Below are 19,027 nucleotides of genomic sequence, written 5' to 3'. Positions count from 1 at the left end.
CCTTTCCACTACAGAGACCATTCTGTGTTTGCCACAAGCAGAAAAGAAAGGGGAGATAGGTAGCAATCCCTCTGAGGCTGCCCCAGGTCAACTTTATCAAAATGATAAAATGTATTGGGTCTCGGCAGCCCCCTGGGCTGGCTCCGGGTTGGGCTTCCCGAGGCATTAAGGGGTGAAGAAGGTGAACGCACGGCTCTTCCTGGCGCATCCCAGTGGCATTGCCTGTGTCGCCGCTGATAGCAGTTTTATCAAGATAAATCTAGTGCTCCTCGGGAAGGATATTAATAAATTATCTAGTAATGAAAAATGTGAGAGGAACCATACTCTTACATCAGGCTTGTGATGATTACTTTGATAGATGCACTGGCAAGATTTCCTCGACAAGGCAGAAATGAGAAACATGACACATAGACCTTTAAGGGTGACCTCAGAGGGAAAACAGGAGTTGCTGAATGATACAAAAGTGGAATAGGAAAAACCAGAGCTGCGAGGCGTTGCCTGTCGACCGCCAGATGGATGAGCTCTGCTGATCAACCGATCATTGAGTTTAGAGTCAGATGCAGAAAAGGAAGGAGGAGAGAGAAGAGGAGGGGGGAGAGGGGGGCAGACAGGGAAGCCTGGGGTCTGTTCATGGAAGCGTGGGATCTGGGATCGAGCTTAGCATAGATATGTGGATGGAATCTTAGCTTTCTCGCAAGACACCGGAATATCCTCATCCTCCTTTTCTGTGAACGAAGAGATGTCAGTGGCACTGAAATCACAGGACTGGTGGGGATTGCATGCAATAATCGGTGGAAAGTTCTTGCAGGCAGGAAGTACTCAGTAATGGCAGCACAGACCGTGAGAGAGGTCGGGTCCACTTGAGAGATGATAAATGTGGTCATGGTCACTGGGAAAGAAGAAGGTACTCAGATGAGGCTGTTAAAGAGAGGAACCTTGGTGCTTTTTTTGTCAACAGTCATTGACACATTTCTGGTGCTCTGTTAGATTCTAAGGATACTAGTTGAAATGGGGCATGGCTTCCTGCCCCCCCACCATGCATGTGTGCATGTTAAGTCACTTCAGTTGTGTCTGACTCCTTGCGACCCCAGGGACTGTACCCTGCCAGGCTCCTCTGTCCATGGAATTCTCCACTGGAGTGGGTTGCCATGTCCTCCTCCAAAGGATCTTCCCAACCCAGGGATTGAGCCCACATCTCTTCTATCTCCTGCATTGGCAGGTGGGTTCTTTACACCACCTGGGAAGCTCCATGTGCAACACAAAGTCTAGGGAAGGATATGGGTTTGTATAGTAATCAAAGTAAAGTGTGACAAAAGGCTCTGAGAAAGGTGAGCACAGAAGAATAAAACAGGCTGGCCCTTTATATCAGACCGAGGGATGGTGTGCTTGAGGAGGCCCTCTTGGAATGGAATTTTGAAGGATAAAGAGGCATCCATGGGGTGATGGAAGAGAAATGTTAAAAGTGGTTCTTTAAAAAAAAAAACCAAAAAACAAGTCTTGGGATTTGCATAGGATTCAGCATGATTGGAAAGTAAGATGGAAACTAAAGAAAAGCCAAAGAAGAAGCTAGAGACATCAGCTTGAGCCAGATTAGTCCTAGTTACTTTTTTTTAACATGCGTGGGGTACCATCATGATGCAGTGAGGAATCACTGGCTTTTTTCGCATCTGTTTCTCCCCTATTTTAGCAGCTACTTTTTGATTCACTGTTGGAGACTTGTCTCTCCAGCATTTCCATTGATGTCTGGGCTGCAGAGCTGCTCACAGGAGGCTGGGGGCAGGCTGGGAGGACACACAGTCACCGGAGTCGTGCCCATCTGCTACTACTACCTGAGCCTCCCATGGGTCCATGGTGTGGCTCACTGAAGGCTGGAGGACATGAGGATGGGTTGAGAAACTTGAAAACATGCAGGTGGGCAGTAGAGCAGAGAATGCTCCCCACGGGTCCACAGAGCTGGAGCGTTGCTCGTGAAGCAAAGAGAGATCCAGGAAGTCTTGCTGGGACTCAGATCCCAAGCCCTGTTGAAGGGAGAATCTTCATCTCACCTGTAAAACGTTTACAACCATGGTGACCTGAAGCTACAACTCAACCTTGACCCCATAACATGAGGATGAGATGAAAGAGGATAACCATCACCCCTGATCTTCTGGGTGAGAGGAAGGGGCAAACCCTCATCCAGGGTTAGACAGGATTTAACCCACATCTACTCTTCTTTTATATACCATATCTTTTAGACATAATTACAAGATATTTTTAAAAAGGACAATGTGACCCAGAATCTAGGGGGAGGGGGGAAGTGGTCAGTGAACTCACAGATGACCCAAATGTGAGAATTAGAATAAAAGTAGTTTAACTATTTTCCACCTGCTGAAGTGTCTAGTGAAAAAAGTGGACAATACATAGGAAATAATAAGCATTTCAACACAGAGAGAAAACGTGACTAAAGAAACAAATAGAGATGTCAGAACTAAAAAAATACATTTGAGGAAGAAGACAGCAAATGGGCTTATTTCTAGGCTAGTCATAGTGAAAATATATCATGGAAAAATCAAGTTCAATAAAATTATCTATACTGACTCATTAAAAAGTAAACAGCAGCAGAGATCTCTGGGACACTGTAAAACAGTATAACATACGTGTAATTGGAGTTGGGGGTCAAGGACAGGGTCTGCTTCTCCCTCCACTGTATCCTCAGACCCTGACACAGATCCTTACACAGCAGAGGCCTGGGGGGAAGTCGTCACCTTTGTTTCTTCCTTTGCTATCTTAGGACACTTACCTATGTTGCCTGGAAGAATAACTCCAGGGCCCAAAAGTGCATAGAAAGAGCTTTGTTTTTGCAATATTTCATCTTCCTGTCTCCACTCCTCTTCCCTGAGAGGAAAGGATTCTGGAGTTAGAGAGTTCAAATCTTGTTTGAGTTCAAAAAAAGTTCAAATCTTGTTTCTATACATCCTGATCTTAGGGTGCATGCGTGCCCCACTTGTTGCGACCCCATGGACTGTAGCCCACCAGGCTCCTCTGTCCATGAGGTTCTCCAGACAAGAATACTGGAGCAGGTTGCCATTTCCTTCTTCATGAGATCTTCCTGACCCAGGGATCAAATCCGCATCTCTTGCATCTCCTCATTGGCAGGTGAATTCTTTACTACTGCACCACTTGTAGCCATGCACAAACCAATTAATGTATCTGAGACCATTTGCTCATCATAGAAACTTGAAATGGTAAAACTGCTTTGCAGGTGCTGGAGTGGATGATCAGGTAAGTCCAATCACATGCAAGGCCGGACTCAGCGCCCCTCCTTCCTTGCTCTCCCATCTCACTGAGCTCTCTTTCCTCACTCCTTTCTTGGTCCGCATCCAGCATCTCTCATTCGCCTCCTCTGACCATGAGCCCCTTCCCATCCCCTTGCTGCTCCCTGTGTCTGTGCAGTATTAACACACCCTTTACAACAGCATCCATTGAGGTCAAGGCTAGGTGACACCGGTGTGAGGGGGAGTGGGAGGAATGAGTGGACACTCTGCTCCATTTTATGCCAGGTCCCCACTTCCTGCTTAGAAGCACAATATCAAACCAAGTGGTCCCATTGGAACCCATCTAGATTAAGAGTCTTTGGGTGGAGGCCAAAGTGCCGAGCTCCAAGGGGCCCTTGGGTTGAGACACAGTACGCACACAATTTCACACAGATCCCATCACACATGATGCATGAGAACACTCAGAGGGCATCAACTTCAGAATCCCCCAGACTCCTATTCCTTACATATGTTCTCTTAATCTGATCATTGACTCCATTGCATGGTGTCAGGAAATACCAAATCTGTATTAGTTCTTCAGGGAAACAAAATGAAATGGAGCTAATGAGAGAGAGTCTATTTTAAGGAATTGACTCATCATGATGTGGGGGGGGGGTTGCTTGCCAGGTGGCACTAGCAGTAAAGATCCTGCCTGCCAATTCAGGAGACATAAGAGACACGGGTTCAATCCCTGGGCTGGGAAGATCCCCTGGAGGAGGGCATGGAAACCCACTCCATTATTCTTGCCTGGAAAATCCCATGGACAGAGGAGCCTAGAGGGGCAACAGGTCACAAAGCCTGGGGTCACAAAGAGTCAGACACGACTGAAGTGACTTAGCATGCATGCACCATGATGAGGACCAGTTAGAAATCTACAGGCAAGGTTGGGGATTCACTTGAGAGCTGGAGTCTGAAAGCTGGAACTCAGGCAGCATTTCTTTGTTGAGGTCTGGAAGCACAGCCTTCTCTTCTAGAAACCTCAGTCTTTGCTCTTAAGACCTTTCACAAATTTAATACCCAGACACATCTCCTGAACCCACCCTTCACCTGCAAATAAGGTCAAGAGCAAAATCATACTTCATACTTCCCCCTCACGAAATACAACTATCCTGCAGAAAACTGAAAATGCTCACTAACTCTTTCTCCAAAAGAGGATGCAAAGTCCTTAGATAATGTTCACTCTTCTTGACATGCTGAAACTTTAATGCTCTCATAAAAAATTAACAATTCTCAGACACTGTGATATAAAGTTAATATGTCTGTATGTTTTATGACAAGGGAATCAGAGAGTAAGGAAAACAAATATTTGCTTAAAATATATACAAATAAAAACAATGCATAAAAATGTGAGAAAAGTACTCAAAACACAATGACAATGTATTACAATTTTTTGTCTCTTTTGTTTGTTTGAAAACGGACTCCAGAAAGGACTTCTGTCTCCCCAGGCACTGTTGCCATTCCAATATTCTTGCCTGGGAAATCCCATGGACAGAGGATCTTGGGGGCTACAGTCCATGGGGTTGCAAAGAGTCAGACATAACTGAGCAATTAAACAGCAGCAGCAGACACAGGTGCTGCCAGGGCTCTGCTTTGGGACACAGTGGGTCAGCATCTGTGCTGACAGGACCTCGGTCTCCTTAGGACTTGTCAGGGTTTTGGCTTCAGGACCACAAGGGGCTCTATCCACGCTGATGAGAGCCTGGATTTTCAGGACCTGCTCAGGGAGGTGCCACCTGGAGGAAAAGGTCATCCCCCAAACTGAAGACAGAATAACTCCTGACATAATCTCAGTGCCTCTGAAGTACACATGGACTCCTCTAAGGGTGGTTGGGATCACGTTTTTGTGTGAACTGGATCTGGTTCTTCAAAAGTGAGAGTCGCTCAGTCATGTACGACTCTTTGCGACCCCATGGACTATACAGTCCATGGAATTCTCTAGGCCAGAATACTGGAATGTGTAGCCATTCCCTTCTCCAGGGGATCTTCCAACCCAGGGGTCAAACCCAGGTCTCTCACATTGCAGGTGGATTCTTTACCAGCTGAGCCACAAGGGAAAGCCCATGTCTAAATACTGAAGATGCTACAGGCCATCCTCAGTGTGTGGCTTGTCTTGGATCTGGGGCTCCATTTCAGGTTGAATTAACTGAGTGGATTCAGCATGCCTGCCAGCTGGGAGCATGGTCTCCACTGAACTGAGCTCAACTAAACTTGAACTGGGGCTTGCGCTTCCCAGCACTGAACTGGGGCTTGTACTTCCCAAGTGGCCAATGGGGGTTGCCAAGCCTACCTCTGATTTTTGCAGCTCCTGAAATGTTCAGCTGGAGGACTTGATTCTGCACTTGAACTTGGCTCTTCATGCAGTGGTCAGGAGCTTAACTTCCTCAGGATCTGCCAGGGCTTTGGCTTCCGGACAATGCCAGGACATATCAACATTGACAGGTCAGTTTCCTCAGGACAGATTGGAGCTTCAGCTTCTGGACAAAGGTGGGCAGCATCCATGCAGGCAGGAGCTCAGTATCTTCAAGACCTGATGGGAGGCATCTATGCAGGAGTAAAAGGTAAGGAAAAAGTGAGCAGTTTCCTGTGAGCAGATTATTGCAGAGAGGGTCCATTTTCAGAGGAGCCAGCAGAGGAAGGGCTTGATGTGGACCATTGTGGATTTCAGTTAGTTTTGTGTGTGGTATAGGCAGTGTCCAGTACCATCCTTTGGTGTATGGTGTCTAGTTTCCCTGGCATCATTTATGAAAGGGGGACAGTCTTCCTGGCAGTGTGTGTCCTTGACAGCTTTGTTGTAAGTTAACTGACCACACACCTGTGGGTTTGTTGTTCTTTACTCTGTTCCTCTGGTCCATGTGCCGATTTTTGTGTCAATACCACACTTTTTTGGTTGCTGTAGCTTCATGGTGTAGTTTGACATCAGGGGTCCCGATGCCTCCAGCTGTGTTCTTCTTTCTTGTGGTCACTTGGCTACTCTGGGTCCTTTGTTGTTCCCTACAAATGATGGGATAGATTTTTCTGTTTCTGCAAAAAATGCTGTTTGAATTTACTTAGGGATTGAATTGAATGTGTACACTCCTTTGGTCAGATGAACGTTTAAATGCAATTCTTCCAGTGCATGACCATGGAATATTTTTCTATTGATTCGTGACTTCAGTTTCTTTGTTCAGTGACACAGTTTTCTGTGTGCCCATCGTTCACGTCTTTGGTGAGATTTGTACTTGGAAGTTTTGTTCTTTTTGATGCCCTTGTGGATGGAATTGCTCTCTTCATTTTTCCTTCTGGTGCTTCATTGTCAGTGTAGTGAAATTTGACTGATTTTTATGTATTGTTTCCATATTATGCAACTTCAATAAATTCCTTTGTTATACCAGTTTATTTTGATGGTTTGATTGGTGAAAAGTTGGAACTCAAAAATCCCACTCTTTCTATCATAACTCAAGTCATATGCAACACCCAAGGTATACTGGCTCCTAATATAATCTTCCCATGGTGCCTCTTAGCAAGATGTGGTTGGGTGTGCGCTTCAGTTGTGTCCATTTCTTTGCTACGCTATGGACTGTAGCCCACCAGGCTCATCCGTCCATGGGGATTCTCCAAGCAAGGCTATTGAAGTGGGTTGCCATGCCCTCCTCCATAGGATCTTCTTGACCCAGGGATCAAACCTGTGTCTTTTTGTGTGGTCATCACTTCCTAACTGTTCGTTAGGCAATGTTCTTAGTAGCCTGAAGTCAACCATAATATGAATGTTTAGACTACAGAGATTGTCAAATATTACCAATAAGGCCTTTTAATGTATGTATATGTGACTCATCTGTTCAACATTACCTGTATATCACTAAATATGAGCTCTGTGATAATAGACACTGCTTGTTTTGTTTTTCATCCTAGCACCTGAAACAGTGCCTTGCACATAGCAAGTGTTTCATAAATGTTGACTTAGTTAATTTAGCTAAGCTCAATATTCCCCACTGTTCAGCTGGGAAAGCTGAGGCTCATGGAGGTTGTCCCTTTCTCAGGGTTGCCAAGCTTATAACCAGATGATTCCAGATTGAAACCCAATTCACTCCAACTTTAGATCTAAGTTCTCTATTGCCACAGGGAAATGGGAGCCAGGAGTACAGATACCCTCAGACATGTTGACCCTCCCTCCTATAGATGCTCAGTGGATGTCAGCACAAGGAAACCCAGGATGGCCAGAGGACCCGTGGGTGCTAAAGAGGTGAGCTTTCTTCATCACCACTGTGGACACATTTTCTTCTCTGCCGTGGGCTTGACAAAATAAATTCTCTTTCAGCCCACAACTACTCAATCAGGCTGTACTCATATATCTCTAGACTTCAAAAAAGACAGTGGAAGCAGCTTATAGCCACTGGCAGCCAACAAGAAGAAAGTAGCCCCTGGAAGTATTTTCCTCCTTGCTCAGTAACTTGAGTCTGGCCCTAAATCTCTATTATTCTTCCAGGAGGATGGTCCTGATTAAAGGATTCCTTCTGCAGCTGAGGCTCAGTGATAAGGGCTTTCTGTTTAGATCCTCCTACTCTACGAAAAGAACATAAATCATCATTTTGCATCAGCTTAGTTTCCATATTTTATTTTTACTAGAAGCTGTAGGGAGGGGGCACCATAGATTTGGAAACCTGGGTCTGATTGTGTATATAATATGGCTGGTGAGTTTTTTATAAGAAGGGTCAATTCAATAGCATTATTAATTAATTTCTTTCTTTTTGAAACACATCAACCAATTGGCAGGGAAGGGACTGGGTACTTATGAAGCCCTGATATGTGCCAGGCATAGTGTAATGTGACCTAGATATTATCTCTTAGTCACAGAAAAAGTTTGTAAAGGTTGATGTCATTAACCCTATTTTACAGTGAAGAAACTGTACACTGGAGGAGTTGAACATCTTGTTCAAGGCCCCATGGCTCAAGAGTGATAAGACTTGTGAAGCAACGTGTGCATTCTGAATCTACAACACACAGGATTTCATCTAACTGATGTCTCTCTTAGAGAAAATACTCAGGGGACTTCCCTGGTGATCCAGTGGTTAAGAATCCTCCTTGCAGTGCCAGGAACGTGGGCTCGATCCCTGGTCAGGGAACTAGGATCCCACGTGCTTCAGAGCTTCTGAACTCATGTGCCCCAAGTGCTGAGCCCAGGCACCCCATCTAGAGAGTCCATGTGTGCATGCATGCCCAGTTGCGTTCAACTCTTTTAGACACTGTGGACTGTAGCCCGTCAGTCTCCTCTGTCCAGGGGATTCTCCAGGTAAGAATAGTGGAGTGGGTTGCCATGCCCTCCTCCAGGGGATCTTTCTGACCTAGGAATCGAACCCATGTCTCCTGAGTCTCCTGAATTGCAGGTGTATTCTTTATCCACTGAGCCACCTGGGAAGCCCAGAGAGTCCTAACACTGAAGCAAAAAAATCTCTCTTGACGCATCTAAGACCCAACACAATAATTACACTTAAAAATATTTTAAAAATACTCTGTAGCAACTCAGTCTGAGCCCAGGTTTTCCCTAAGCAGAATCCACAGGATGAGTCTAGGACAAATTGAGAAAGTAGCCTTAACATACACACACTATCATGTGTAAAATAGATACCTAGTGGGAAGCTGCTATATAACACAGGACACACAGCCTGGTGCTCTGTGACGACCTAGAGGAGTGGAATGGGTGGAGAAGGGCACTCAAGAGGGAGGGATATATATATGTATATACATGTAATTGTGACTGATCCACCTTGTTGTACAGCAGAGAACACCACAACCTCATAAAGCAATCGTCCTCCGATAAAAACAAACAAACAAAATTCGAAGGAAGAAACCTTAGATACTGGTATGGGGACCAGTTCTCAGCTGGAGGAGGGGGTGATTTTGCCACCACTCTGCTCACCAGAGGACACATAACCATGCCTAGAGACACCTTGAGTTGTCATACTGAGAGAAGAGGTTGCTGTTGGCATCAGGTGGGTAGAGACCAGGGAGGCTGCTCAACACCCTGTGATGCCAAGAGGTAGCCCCCAGCACAAAGAATTACCCAGCCCCAAACTTCAGTCGTCTCCTGCTTCATAAACTCGAGTCTATCATGACCACATGGTTTTCTCTTCCCAGACATAGTCTTCCTGGAGAAGAAAGCACTGAAGCAGAGGACCCAACCCGCAAGAACAGGATTTCAAGCACAAACTGGGGAGATAGGATAAATGAGGAGCTCAGAATCTTATTCAGGTCCACTGGTAAACCTTTAAAACTGGTTTCTACACCTGTTCTCTGCACCCTGCCACTCTGTCTTCTTTCTCCAATTCTTACAAATCTGAGGTTTCATCAAAAATAGCATATATCGTGTTCTCTGTCAACTCACCGACATTGCTATTGCCTGGACTGGGGTTTCTTAACTTTGGTAAAAAGTTCAAACGTATGGGGAACAGACCTGGGGCAAGCAACTGTTTTTGTGATTTGTTGATTTGAAATAAAACATCAGAAATTTATAGACCAAAAAAAAAAAAGAGAGAGAGAGAGAGTTCAAACAGAGCACTCATAAAAACCAAAGAGGAAAGTTATCATTAGCAAAGTCAAATGTGTTCATCGCTGAAATTTTAGAAAATAGAGGCCTACAGAAGCAAATAAAATTCTATGATAAACTTATCAGCCAGTAATAACTGTTTATAGTATTTTAGACAATGGACTTCTAGTCTTTTTTTTTCCCATAAATACATTCACAAATGAAATTATTCAAATCGGCTCTGTGATAATCAAGTCAAGTAAATTCTGGCAAATAAGAATAACAAAAATAACAAATAACAGCAGCAAGAATAGCAGAAAACAAAAGCCAATACTGAAAAAGTGCAGCTTTTGTGCCAAATATTTTGAGACCTCTACACTCATTTAATCCACTCAGTAACCTTGTGAGGTAGGTTCTGTTGCTGTTGTTGTTCAGTCGCTCAGTTGAGTCCGACTCTTTGTGACCCCATGGACTGCAACATGCCAGGCTTTCCTGTCCTTCACTATTTCTCAGAGTTTGCTCAAACTCATGTCCATTGAGTCAGGGATGCCATCCAACCATCTCATCTTCTGTCATCCCCTATCGTTATTCCCATTTTCAAGAAGGGAACACGCAGGCAACATGACCACCATCACAAAGGCCCGAGGTCCACTGTATGAGCTCAGGAATGCACTTGAGCTCTGGGGGATTCTCTGGGAGACGTGACCATCCCTCCCCTTCACCCTGGTCCTTTCTTCATCCACTTCCTACTTCCTAATTCCAGAGGCCATGTTAGTTTCCTGTGGCTGCTATAACAAATGACCACCGCCTGGGCAACTTCAAACTACAGAAATGTATTCTCTCTAATTCTGGAGGCTAGACATCAAAATCAGGGTGTCTGCAGGGCCACTCTCTCCCCTGGAGAGTTTCATCTTTGCCACTTCCAGCTTCTGTTAGCTGTCTGTCCTCCTGGGCTCATGGCCCAGCTCTCTCTGCTTCATTTTCATGTGGGCTTCGCTTCTATGGCTTCCTTTAAAACTTCTCTTCATCGGCTCCCTTTCTGCCTCAGCATTCCTTCCTGTGTGTCTAGTTTCTTCACTTTAGCTTCTCAGCTTCCTCCTCTCCCAAGTCCAGAAGGCTGCATGCCCCATCCCAGGCGTCCGTCCACACTGCTAACCACATCATCTCTGCAGGTGTCTCTGGATGTCAACAATCTTTGAAGGATGGCTCCTAGAAGCTAATTCAGATTTCTCCTGCTAATGTTGGTGACTTCTCATCATGTAAAAGTAAAGCCTCTTTTACTTTCCAGAGTGAAGATGCAGAACAGTGAACAAAATGTGCAAAAGGGTGCAGAGAAATCTGGCAAATGGGAAAAAAAATTCTTATTTTCCTACTAATTGACTCAATTAACTAAGGGAGAATTTCTTAAACCAGTTCAGCCTCTCTTGGAGGGTTCCTACAAGCCCAGGCTTCCCTTTAACACCACTGGAGGGGGAGAAATGCTTCCTAGGGAGGTGAGAAATTCCACAGTGAAACAGTAGCTCCTTAAAAAAAAGTCTTCTCCCTGGGGCTTCCTAATCTCTCTTTCCCCTAACCTCAGATATCGCCAGACAAGGGATTTCTCCTTTTTAAAATTGAATTTATATTTTATATTGGAGTATAGTTGATTCACAATGTTAGTTTTGCGTGTACAGCAAAACAATTCAGTTGTACCTACACATATATCCATTCCTTTCAGATTCTTTTCCATTATAGGTTATTACAGAATATTGAGTAGAGGTCCCTGTGCCATACAGCAGTAGGTCCTTATTGATTATCTATTATGTATATATTGTTCTTGCTTAGTCGCTAAGTCATGTCTGACTCTTTTGTGACCCCATGGACTGTAACTCACCAGGCTCCTGTGTCCACGTGATTTTCCAGGCAAGAATACTGGAGTGGGTTGCCATTTTCTACTACAAGGGATCTTGCTGACTCAGGGACCAAACCCATGTCTCCTGCATTGGCAGGCATATTCTTTACCACTGAGCCACCAGAGAATAGTAGTGTGTATACGTCAATGTCTTCCCAGATGGCGAAGTGGTAAAGAATCTGCCTGCCAGTGCAGGAGATGGGGTTTAATCCTGGGTGAATAAGATTTCCTAGAGTAGGAAATGGTGACTCACTCCAGTATTCTTGCCTGGAAAATCCCATGGACAGAGGCTGGCGGGCTATAGTCCATAAGGTTGCAAAGAATCAGATATTCTAATCCCAAACTCCTAATTTATCCCTCCCCACCAGTCTTTCCCCTTTGATAAACATAAGTTTGTTTTCTATGTCTGTGAGTCTGTTTCTGTTTTGTAAATAAGTTCATTTGTGTCATATTTTAGATTCCACATATAAGTGATATCATATGTTATTTGTCTTTCTCTGTTTGCGTTAATTCACTTAGTATGATAATCTCTAGATCAATCCATGTTGCTGCAAGTGGCAATATTTTATTGTTTTTTAAATTTTATTGAAATATATTTGATTTACAATGCTGTGTAAATTTCTACTGTACAATAAAGTGATATATGTATATATATACACACACACACACATGTATATTCTTTTACTTATTTTTTCCATTATGGTTTATCACAGGATATTGAATATAAGTCCCTGTCTCCCTCTTTTTAATGGCTTAACTATATATATATAAAACATATATATATATGTATATATATATTCTTTATCCATTCATCTGTCGATGGCCATTTACATTACTCTCATGTCTTGGCTGTTGTATGTAGTGCTACAGTGAACACTGGAATGCATGTATCTTTCTGAATTATGGCTTTCTCCAGATATATGCCCAGGAGTGAGATTGCAGGATCATATGGTAGAATTTCCTGCTTTCTAAACTAGCTGCCATGTGCCTTTTAATTCAGGAAATCAAAAGAAAGGTTGTAAACCAACTCTTCATAGGTTGACATAGCCATTCTGGTTTGGCAGGGATCTGGGCATCTTCAAAAACACAGCAGAACAGGTGATTAAACAACAAAACAGATGCTATTGAGAAAATAGTGTGGGTGGCCCAGGGGGGCAGAACTCGAGACGGGAGCAAATGGAGACGTAATTTTGCTCCCTGCCACATACACTCCTAAGTTCCACTTTATTGCAAAAATGGGTCCCATCTCCAACCTCCATCAAATATTTTACACATACGCATATATCTCCATACTTTGAAACTGAGAACAGATTCATATTCTTAACTGGTATTAAGTTTACAGTGTTGGAGGTATCATTTGCATAATAAAATGCTATGCAAGAGGAGATGAGGGTTAATCAAAGGGTTTTATCACTCTTTTTAATTATCTTCATTATGCCGGAACAAGATGTAAATTTTAATTCTACCTTGTTAGCTAGCAGATCCCACCAAACTTTAGAATATCCTAATCATCTGTCATTTTTAATAGGCACAGATGCCAGTGATTCTAGCAAGTGAATGCCCTAAATATTGTAAGCTTTATTAATCTGATTGATATATCGTTTAATATCATTTAACAATTATTAATGTTAAAGATAAGATCACCCCAGATGGAGACCCCTGTGAACTGCAAATGGGTCCCCCTAGTTTTTCTTTCCCCATCCTGCTCTTCATCAACTTACGCTGGAAATTCTTCCTTGTTCACACAGCACTTTTTTTTTTTTTCTCTTTCCCCATCATATCTGGAACTAGAGCCTGCAGTTCACGTGCAGCCCTTTTTCTGTGATCCACAAACTTTTTAGGTTTCTAAAAGGATACAGGACGTACTGCAGTCTTAGCCCACAGACATGAGAAAGATTTTCAAGAGATGAGTGGTGGGGGATGTCTATGTAGGTGTTGGGTTTATCCGCTAAACTCATTGTACAGAAGCCAAACGATGTCTTCATCTCAGCCTGGGTGATCAGAGGCAGAGCCTGCCGATCACATTTAAATGAGGGCACAGCTGAGAAGTAAGCACCAAAGAAGGTTTCCCCTGGGCTCCAGGAGATAAGCAGTGATACAGAAAGAAGCAGCTGCCCGTGTATGCTGCTCCTGAACCTGCAGCTAGTAGGAGGTGCTACAGGACAGCAGAATCAGAGAAGCTAAGCATCCCTGATGGGTCAAATGAATTAGCTAAAATAGATGTTTTCCCATTGCTAGTGTTTTACGTGTGAAAGGTGGTGTTATGGAATGAATGCTAGTGTTCCCCTGAAATGTACATGTTGACACCCTACTCCCTAGCTGACAGTATTGGGAGGTGGGGTCTTTGGGAGGTAGTTTAGACTAGATGAGGTCATGAGGTTGGAGCCCTCACAAATAGGATTAGTGCCAATTTAAGAGTCATGAAGAGAGGGACTTCCCTGGTGGTCCAGTGGTTAATACCTCACCTTCCAACGCAGGGGGTGCAGGTTTGATCCCTGATCAGGCAGCTAAGATTCCACATGCCTTGTGGCCATAAAACCAAAACATAAAAAGAAGCGATATTGTAACAAATTCAATAAAGACTTTAAAAATTGTCCACATCAAAAAATCTTTGGAAAAAAAAAAGTCATGAGTTTGCTTCCTAAAAAAAAAAGAGAGAAAGAGAGAGAGTCATGAGTTTGCTTCCTCTCTCTGCCTCTTTGCCATGTGAAAATTCAGCAAGAAGTCACCGGTCTGTAACCCAGAAGACTTCATCAGAACCTGACCATGCTGGCAGCCTAAGCTCAGACTTCTAGCCTCCAACACCGTGAGACAATAAATTTCCGTTTTCTAAACCAGTCAGTTGTGGTACTTTGTTATAACTGCTGTAGGAAATGAACGCAGCCATTACCCACTTTCTCAGCCTCGCTTACAGCTATATTAGGGGCACATGACTGAGGTTTAGCCAATCAAATACATCCACTCAGAATTAACTGAGGTTTAACAATCAGGTGCACCCAGGATAACTGAGATTCAGCCAATCAGGTGCATCAAAGGGGCACATGGTAACATCCATATTCAGTGTGAGAATGATACCCACCCAGCACCAAGTTCCCCATCCTGGACTGCTGCTGCAGATGAATTAACCCATGGTCCCAACCGTATTGCCTTCCTCTGCTCCTGTTTCCTGAGGCTGGTGATTCTGTATGCTGAGAGTCTTCCAGTAAGTTCCATCGCTACTTAAATTAGTAAACATCAGGTTTGGGGTTTGGGGGGGTTTTATTTGCTTGCAATTGAAAACCTGGCTGATATAGATGGGGAACCGTGAGGGATGTAATACATCCCTGAAGTGGTGAGTGGTGGACAGGTAGGGGAGGAGAGGGGGAGTGTCATGTGCTTTAGGGGAGAGGATAGGAATTGGGAATATGGGAGAGCCTGAAATAGAAGGGAACGCATGTGTAAGGCGTGTGTGTGCCTGAGCGTGGATGTTCGTGCATGCACATTTGCACATTCATAGCCACAGATCTTCTGGAGACAGAGCAGCCACATGTACCCATGGGAGTTAACTTAGGTCACCTGATGTCGCTCACTAAGCAGCACGTTCAGGCTTCAGTGGCATCGAGTGGGGCAAATGACAGTCCCCAAGTTTGAAAAATGAGCTGCTTCACTCGCCTGGTGCTAATGCCTTTTCTGAAGAAACTTACATCTTGGAAATGTCATGACACATTGCAATCATGAGGAACACAGTCACAGTCATTGGGAGTGTTTCTTCAAGAGCAAAGTGTGTCTGAGAAGATGCATGGCTTGCAGCATCATATCCCAGTGATGGGTGGGAGAGTCGGTGCAGAAAATCTCCCTGGGAAAGAAATCCTAGCAGGAGCTCAAGCTGCCGAGACTGCTTTGGAAGCCCAAAAGAATGCTGGGCTGGTGCTGGCTGATGGCACATTGATTGCCACCTCCCAGGTGGCTAAGCGGTAAAGAACCCGCCTGCCAGTGCAGGATATGCAGGAGACACAGGTTGAGTCCCCGGGTTGGGAAGATCCCCTGGAGGAGGAAATGGCAATCCACTCCAGTATTCTTGCCTGGAAAATCCCACGCACAGAGGAGCCTGGTGGGCAACAGTCTATGGGGTCACACAGTCAGACATATCTAAGAGACTGAGCATGCACATTAATTGTGTGATGTTGGTTGTGCCTACAAATTGCTTTATGCCTCCATTTCTCCACCTTTCAAATGAGAATAATATCATATGCATTGTTTCTCATAGTCGTGTTACTGAGTCCAAGCTTGTACTGCTTGCAGCACAACAGGCCAATCAATCAAGAGGCAAGGTGTTGGGGCAAAGAATAGTGACTTTACCTGGAAAGCCAGCAGACTGAGAAGATGAAAGACCACTGTCCCCAAGAAACACCTTGCCAGGATTTGGATGCTAGTTTCTTCCATAGGGCAAAGAGGCAACGGGGAGGAGATACAGTAAAAGGCAATTTTGTTGTTGTGGCTGCTTAGTCACTATGTCATGTCTGATTCTCCTGAGACCCCATGGACTGTAGCCCGCCAGGCTCCTCTGTCCATGGGATTTCCCAGACAGGAATACTGGAGTGAGTTGCCATTTCCTTCTCCAGGGGATCTCCTGCCTTGAAAGGTGGGATTTTTTTTTTTTTTTTTTTTACCACTGAGCCACCTGGGAAGCCCAAAAAGGCAATACTGTGCTGTGCTTAGTCACTCAGTCATGTCCGACTCTTTGTGACCCCATGGACTGTAGCCCACCAGGCTCCTGTGTCCATGGGATTCTCCATACAAGAATACTGGAGTGTGTTGCCATGCCCTCCTCCAGGGGATCAGGGGATTTTCCCTACCCAGGGATCAAACCCTGGTCTCCAGGATTGCAGGCAGATTCTTTATCATCTGAGCCACCAGGGAAGCCCAAGAATAGTGGTGTGGGTAGCCTATTCCTTCTCCAGGGATCTTTCTGACCCAGGAATCAAACCAAGGTCTCCTGCATTGCAGGTGGATTCTTTACCAGCTGAGCTACCAGGGGAGTCCCAAAAAGGCAATAAGTTGTTGCAAATATTTCCCAGTTTAGACCAAACTTTGGAGGGGATGTATTCATTTCTTCTTTCTTGTAGCCATTTACAAGTGGGCCTGGTCAAGATGTTTCCTGGGAGCTTAAACAAAGATATTTTAGCTTAATTTTAAGTCTGGGAGTCAGAGACCCCAGAGATGGGCCATTGTGCATACTTTAAGCTATAAGTAACATCCCTTTAGTAATTAAGTTATAGATAAAGCAATAGAATACAAAGGTTAAAGTAAAAGAGACAGATCCAATATGGAGTCAGATTTGCTTTTCCCCATTACTGTAGTGCCTTGTATAAAATTAAAGTCTAATGGAATAAAAATCATTGTGATGCACATGAGTGCTTGCCAGGCATATACTGGGCACTATCACAAATTAACTAATTTAAAGCACACGAGAAACCCATGAGATGGTGCCATCATTATGGCTATTGAGAGGAGGAAGAACAGACACACAGAGAGGTGAACTGTCCTTTTCAATGTCCTAAAGCTGGCACGTGGCATTGCCAAGATCTGAACTCAGCCCAGATCTTGTGCGTGTGTGAGTGCTAAGTGGCTTCAGTCTTTTCTGACTCTTTGTGACCCCATGGATTGTAGCCTACCAGGCTCTTCTGTCCATGGGATTCTCCAGGCAAGAATACTGGAGTGGGTAGCCACTCCCTCCTCCAGGGGATCTTCCCAACCCAGGGATCAAACCCGAGACTCTTAAGTCTCCTGCATTGACAGGCAGGTTCTTTATCATTAGTGCCACCTGGGAAGCCCCCAGGTCTGGTGTCTGAGTTCATAGCCATGTCATGATGGCCTCTCTTGAAGATGCTAGAGGGCTGGGAAAAGTCCTAAGTGCTAGTCGATGTAGTATCTCATGGGTAGTCCCAGGGAGTTGCAAAGAGTCAAACATGACTTGGCAACTGAACAACAACAACATTGACAATCTTGGAACTCCTTTAAAAGAGAGAGTGAACAAAAGAGTGAGTTTGCTTCTATATGTGATGATTATTTTACAAATTATTGAGGTATAGTCGCTTTATGACTCTGTGCTAGTTTCTGCTGTACAGTGACGTGAACCAGCTATAGGTATACGTATATTCCCTTCCTTTTGGATCTCCCTCCCACTTCCCCCATCCCACTCATCTAGGTCATCTTTAATGAACTGTACCAACCACAAAAATAAATATAATAGTTCCACACTGTTGGGTACCAGTAGGTATTCAATGAGCTAGGCAGTAGATAGTTGCAGTAAATGATCCCAATTTAATCCTTCCAGGGAACACTCCATGTTCCCATTTTACAGCTGGGAGGCTGACAGTCCAGAGTACATCCAATCCCAAGATTATCCAGCAAAACAAATAGCTATGGTGGGATTCAAATTCAGATGGAAAGATTACAGAAACTCTGCCCTTTCTCTCTGAGATGCCATCATAGACCAGTTTCCCCTCAAAGGAACATCCGTTTAAAACAACTGAACCTTTGGATAGATAGAGGAAAAGAAAGCACAAAGATGTTAACAAGATAATGTAAATATTAACATTCACTTTAAGAGGTTAAATTACCTAGAAGCGCTCATTTCTAAAGGCCAACCTTCTCTGGTCTGCATTCTCCAAAATCACTCTAACCTTTTCCAGGAGGAAATTATACACACTGGTACCTGCTCTGCAGAGACCTCAGGATCTCTGGGCTGTCATCCAGGGAAGGAGGAGAAAGGAAAGCCAGCTGTTCATTGCCTGCCCTGGACATCTGGATCTCTCCTGGGACGCCTGTGTGGTCTGGCTTCTTAGCACACCGCTCACGTGTGAAAAACGCATTCGGAAAAGATGAGGACTTGGAATTCCAGCTCTTGGGTAGAAACAGAGCTATATCGAGAAGATAACATAACGTGTGACTGAATACGAGTTCTTTAGAAGTCCTGCTTTAAATAATTGCCAAGACTGATTTGTAATATGATCAGTGTTTGTTCAGAAACATTAAAAATCGCAAGCAGACTTGGGAGCGCGTGGGTCGGTTGTCTTTCTCATTTTTCTGTAACACTGGCAGCATTCCCCTCTCCGAGGCAGAGAGGAGGGTTGATAGACACAAGATAGAAGATTAAAAAGGAGTGGCTCTCATAAAAAGGAATGCATCTGAGTCAGTTCTAATGAGGTGGATGGACCTAGAGGCTATTATACAGAGTGAAGTAAATCAGAAAGGAAAAATTTTGTATATTAATGCATATGTATGGAATCTAGAAAGATGATACTGGTGAAACCATTTGCAGGGCAGCAATGGAGATGTAGCTGGAGAAGGAATGGCAACCCA

At 44.2% G+C, this 19,027-nt stretch overlaps 1 protein-coding gene across 14 annotated transcripts in view; it reads left to right on the top strand.

Annotated features, from left to right (window-relative positions):
- The window catches only part of LOC145531195 (uncharacterized), a 55,702-nt gene extending 36,981 nt beyond the window's left edge, over positions 1-18,721 (top strand). For 3 of the 14 annotated variants that reach the window (XM_081552977.1, XM_081552971.1, XM_081552978.1), the window contains 4 exons: positions 5,596-5,851; positions 7,449-7,512; positions 9,405-9,526; positions 18,358-18,721. In XM_081552977.1, coding sequence (XP_081409103.1) covers positions 5,707-5,851; positions 7,449-7,512; positions 9,405-9,526; positions 18,358-18,602 — 576 coding nt within the window. In that variant the 5' untranslated portion in view covers positions 5,596-5,706 and the 3' untranslated portion in view covers positions 18,603-18,721. Of the gene's footprint in view, positions 1-5,595; positions 5,852-7,391; positions 7,513-8,165; positions 8,560-9,045; positions 9,260-9,404; positions 9,797-10,964; positions 11,058-18,357 lie in introns of those variants that run through there. The other 11 variants (XM_081552979.1, XM_081552973.1, XR_014072260.1 and 8 more) reach the window with 10 other exon arrangements.
- Positions 18,722-19,027: the final 306 nt, after the last annotated feature.

Source organism: Giraffa tippelskirchi, chromosome 13 (genome assembly GCF_054371585.1).
Source record: "Giraffa tippelskirchi isolate mGirTip1 chromosome 13, T2T-mGirTip1v1.2.pri, whole genome shotgun sequence".
Lineage (NCBI taxonomy): Eukaryota > Metazoa > Chordata > Mammalia > Artiodactyla > Giraffidae > Giraffa > Giraffa tippelskirchi.
The sequence above is the reverse complement of the archived record's forward strand: the minus strand, read 5'-3'. Positions and strand labels throughout refer to the sequence as shown.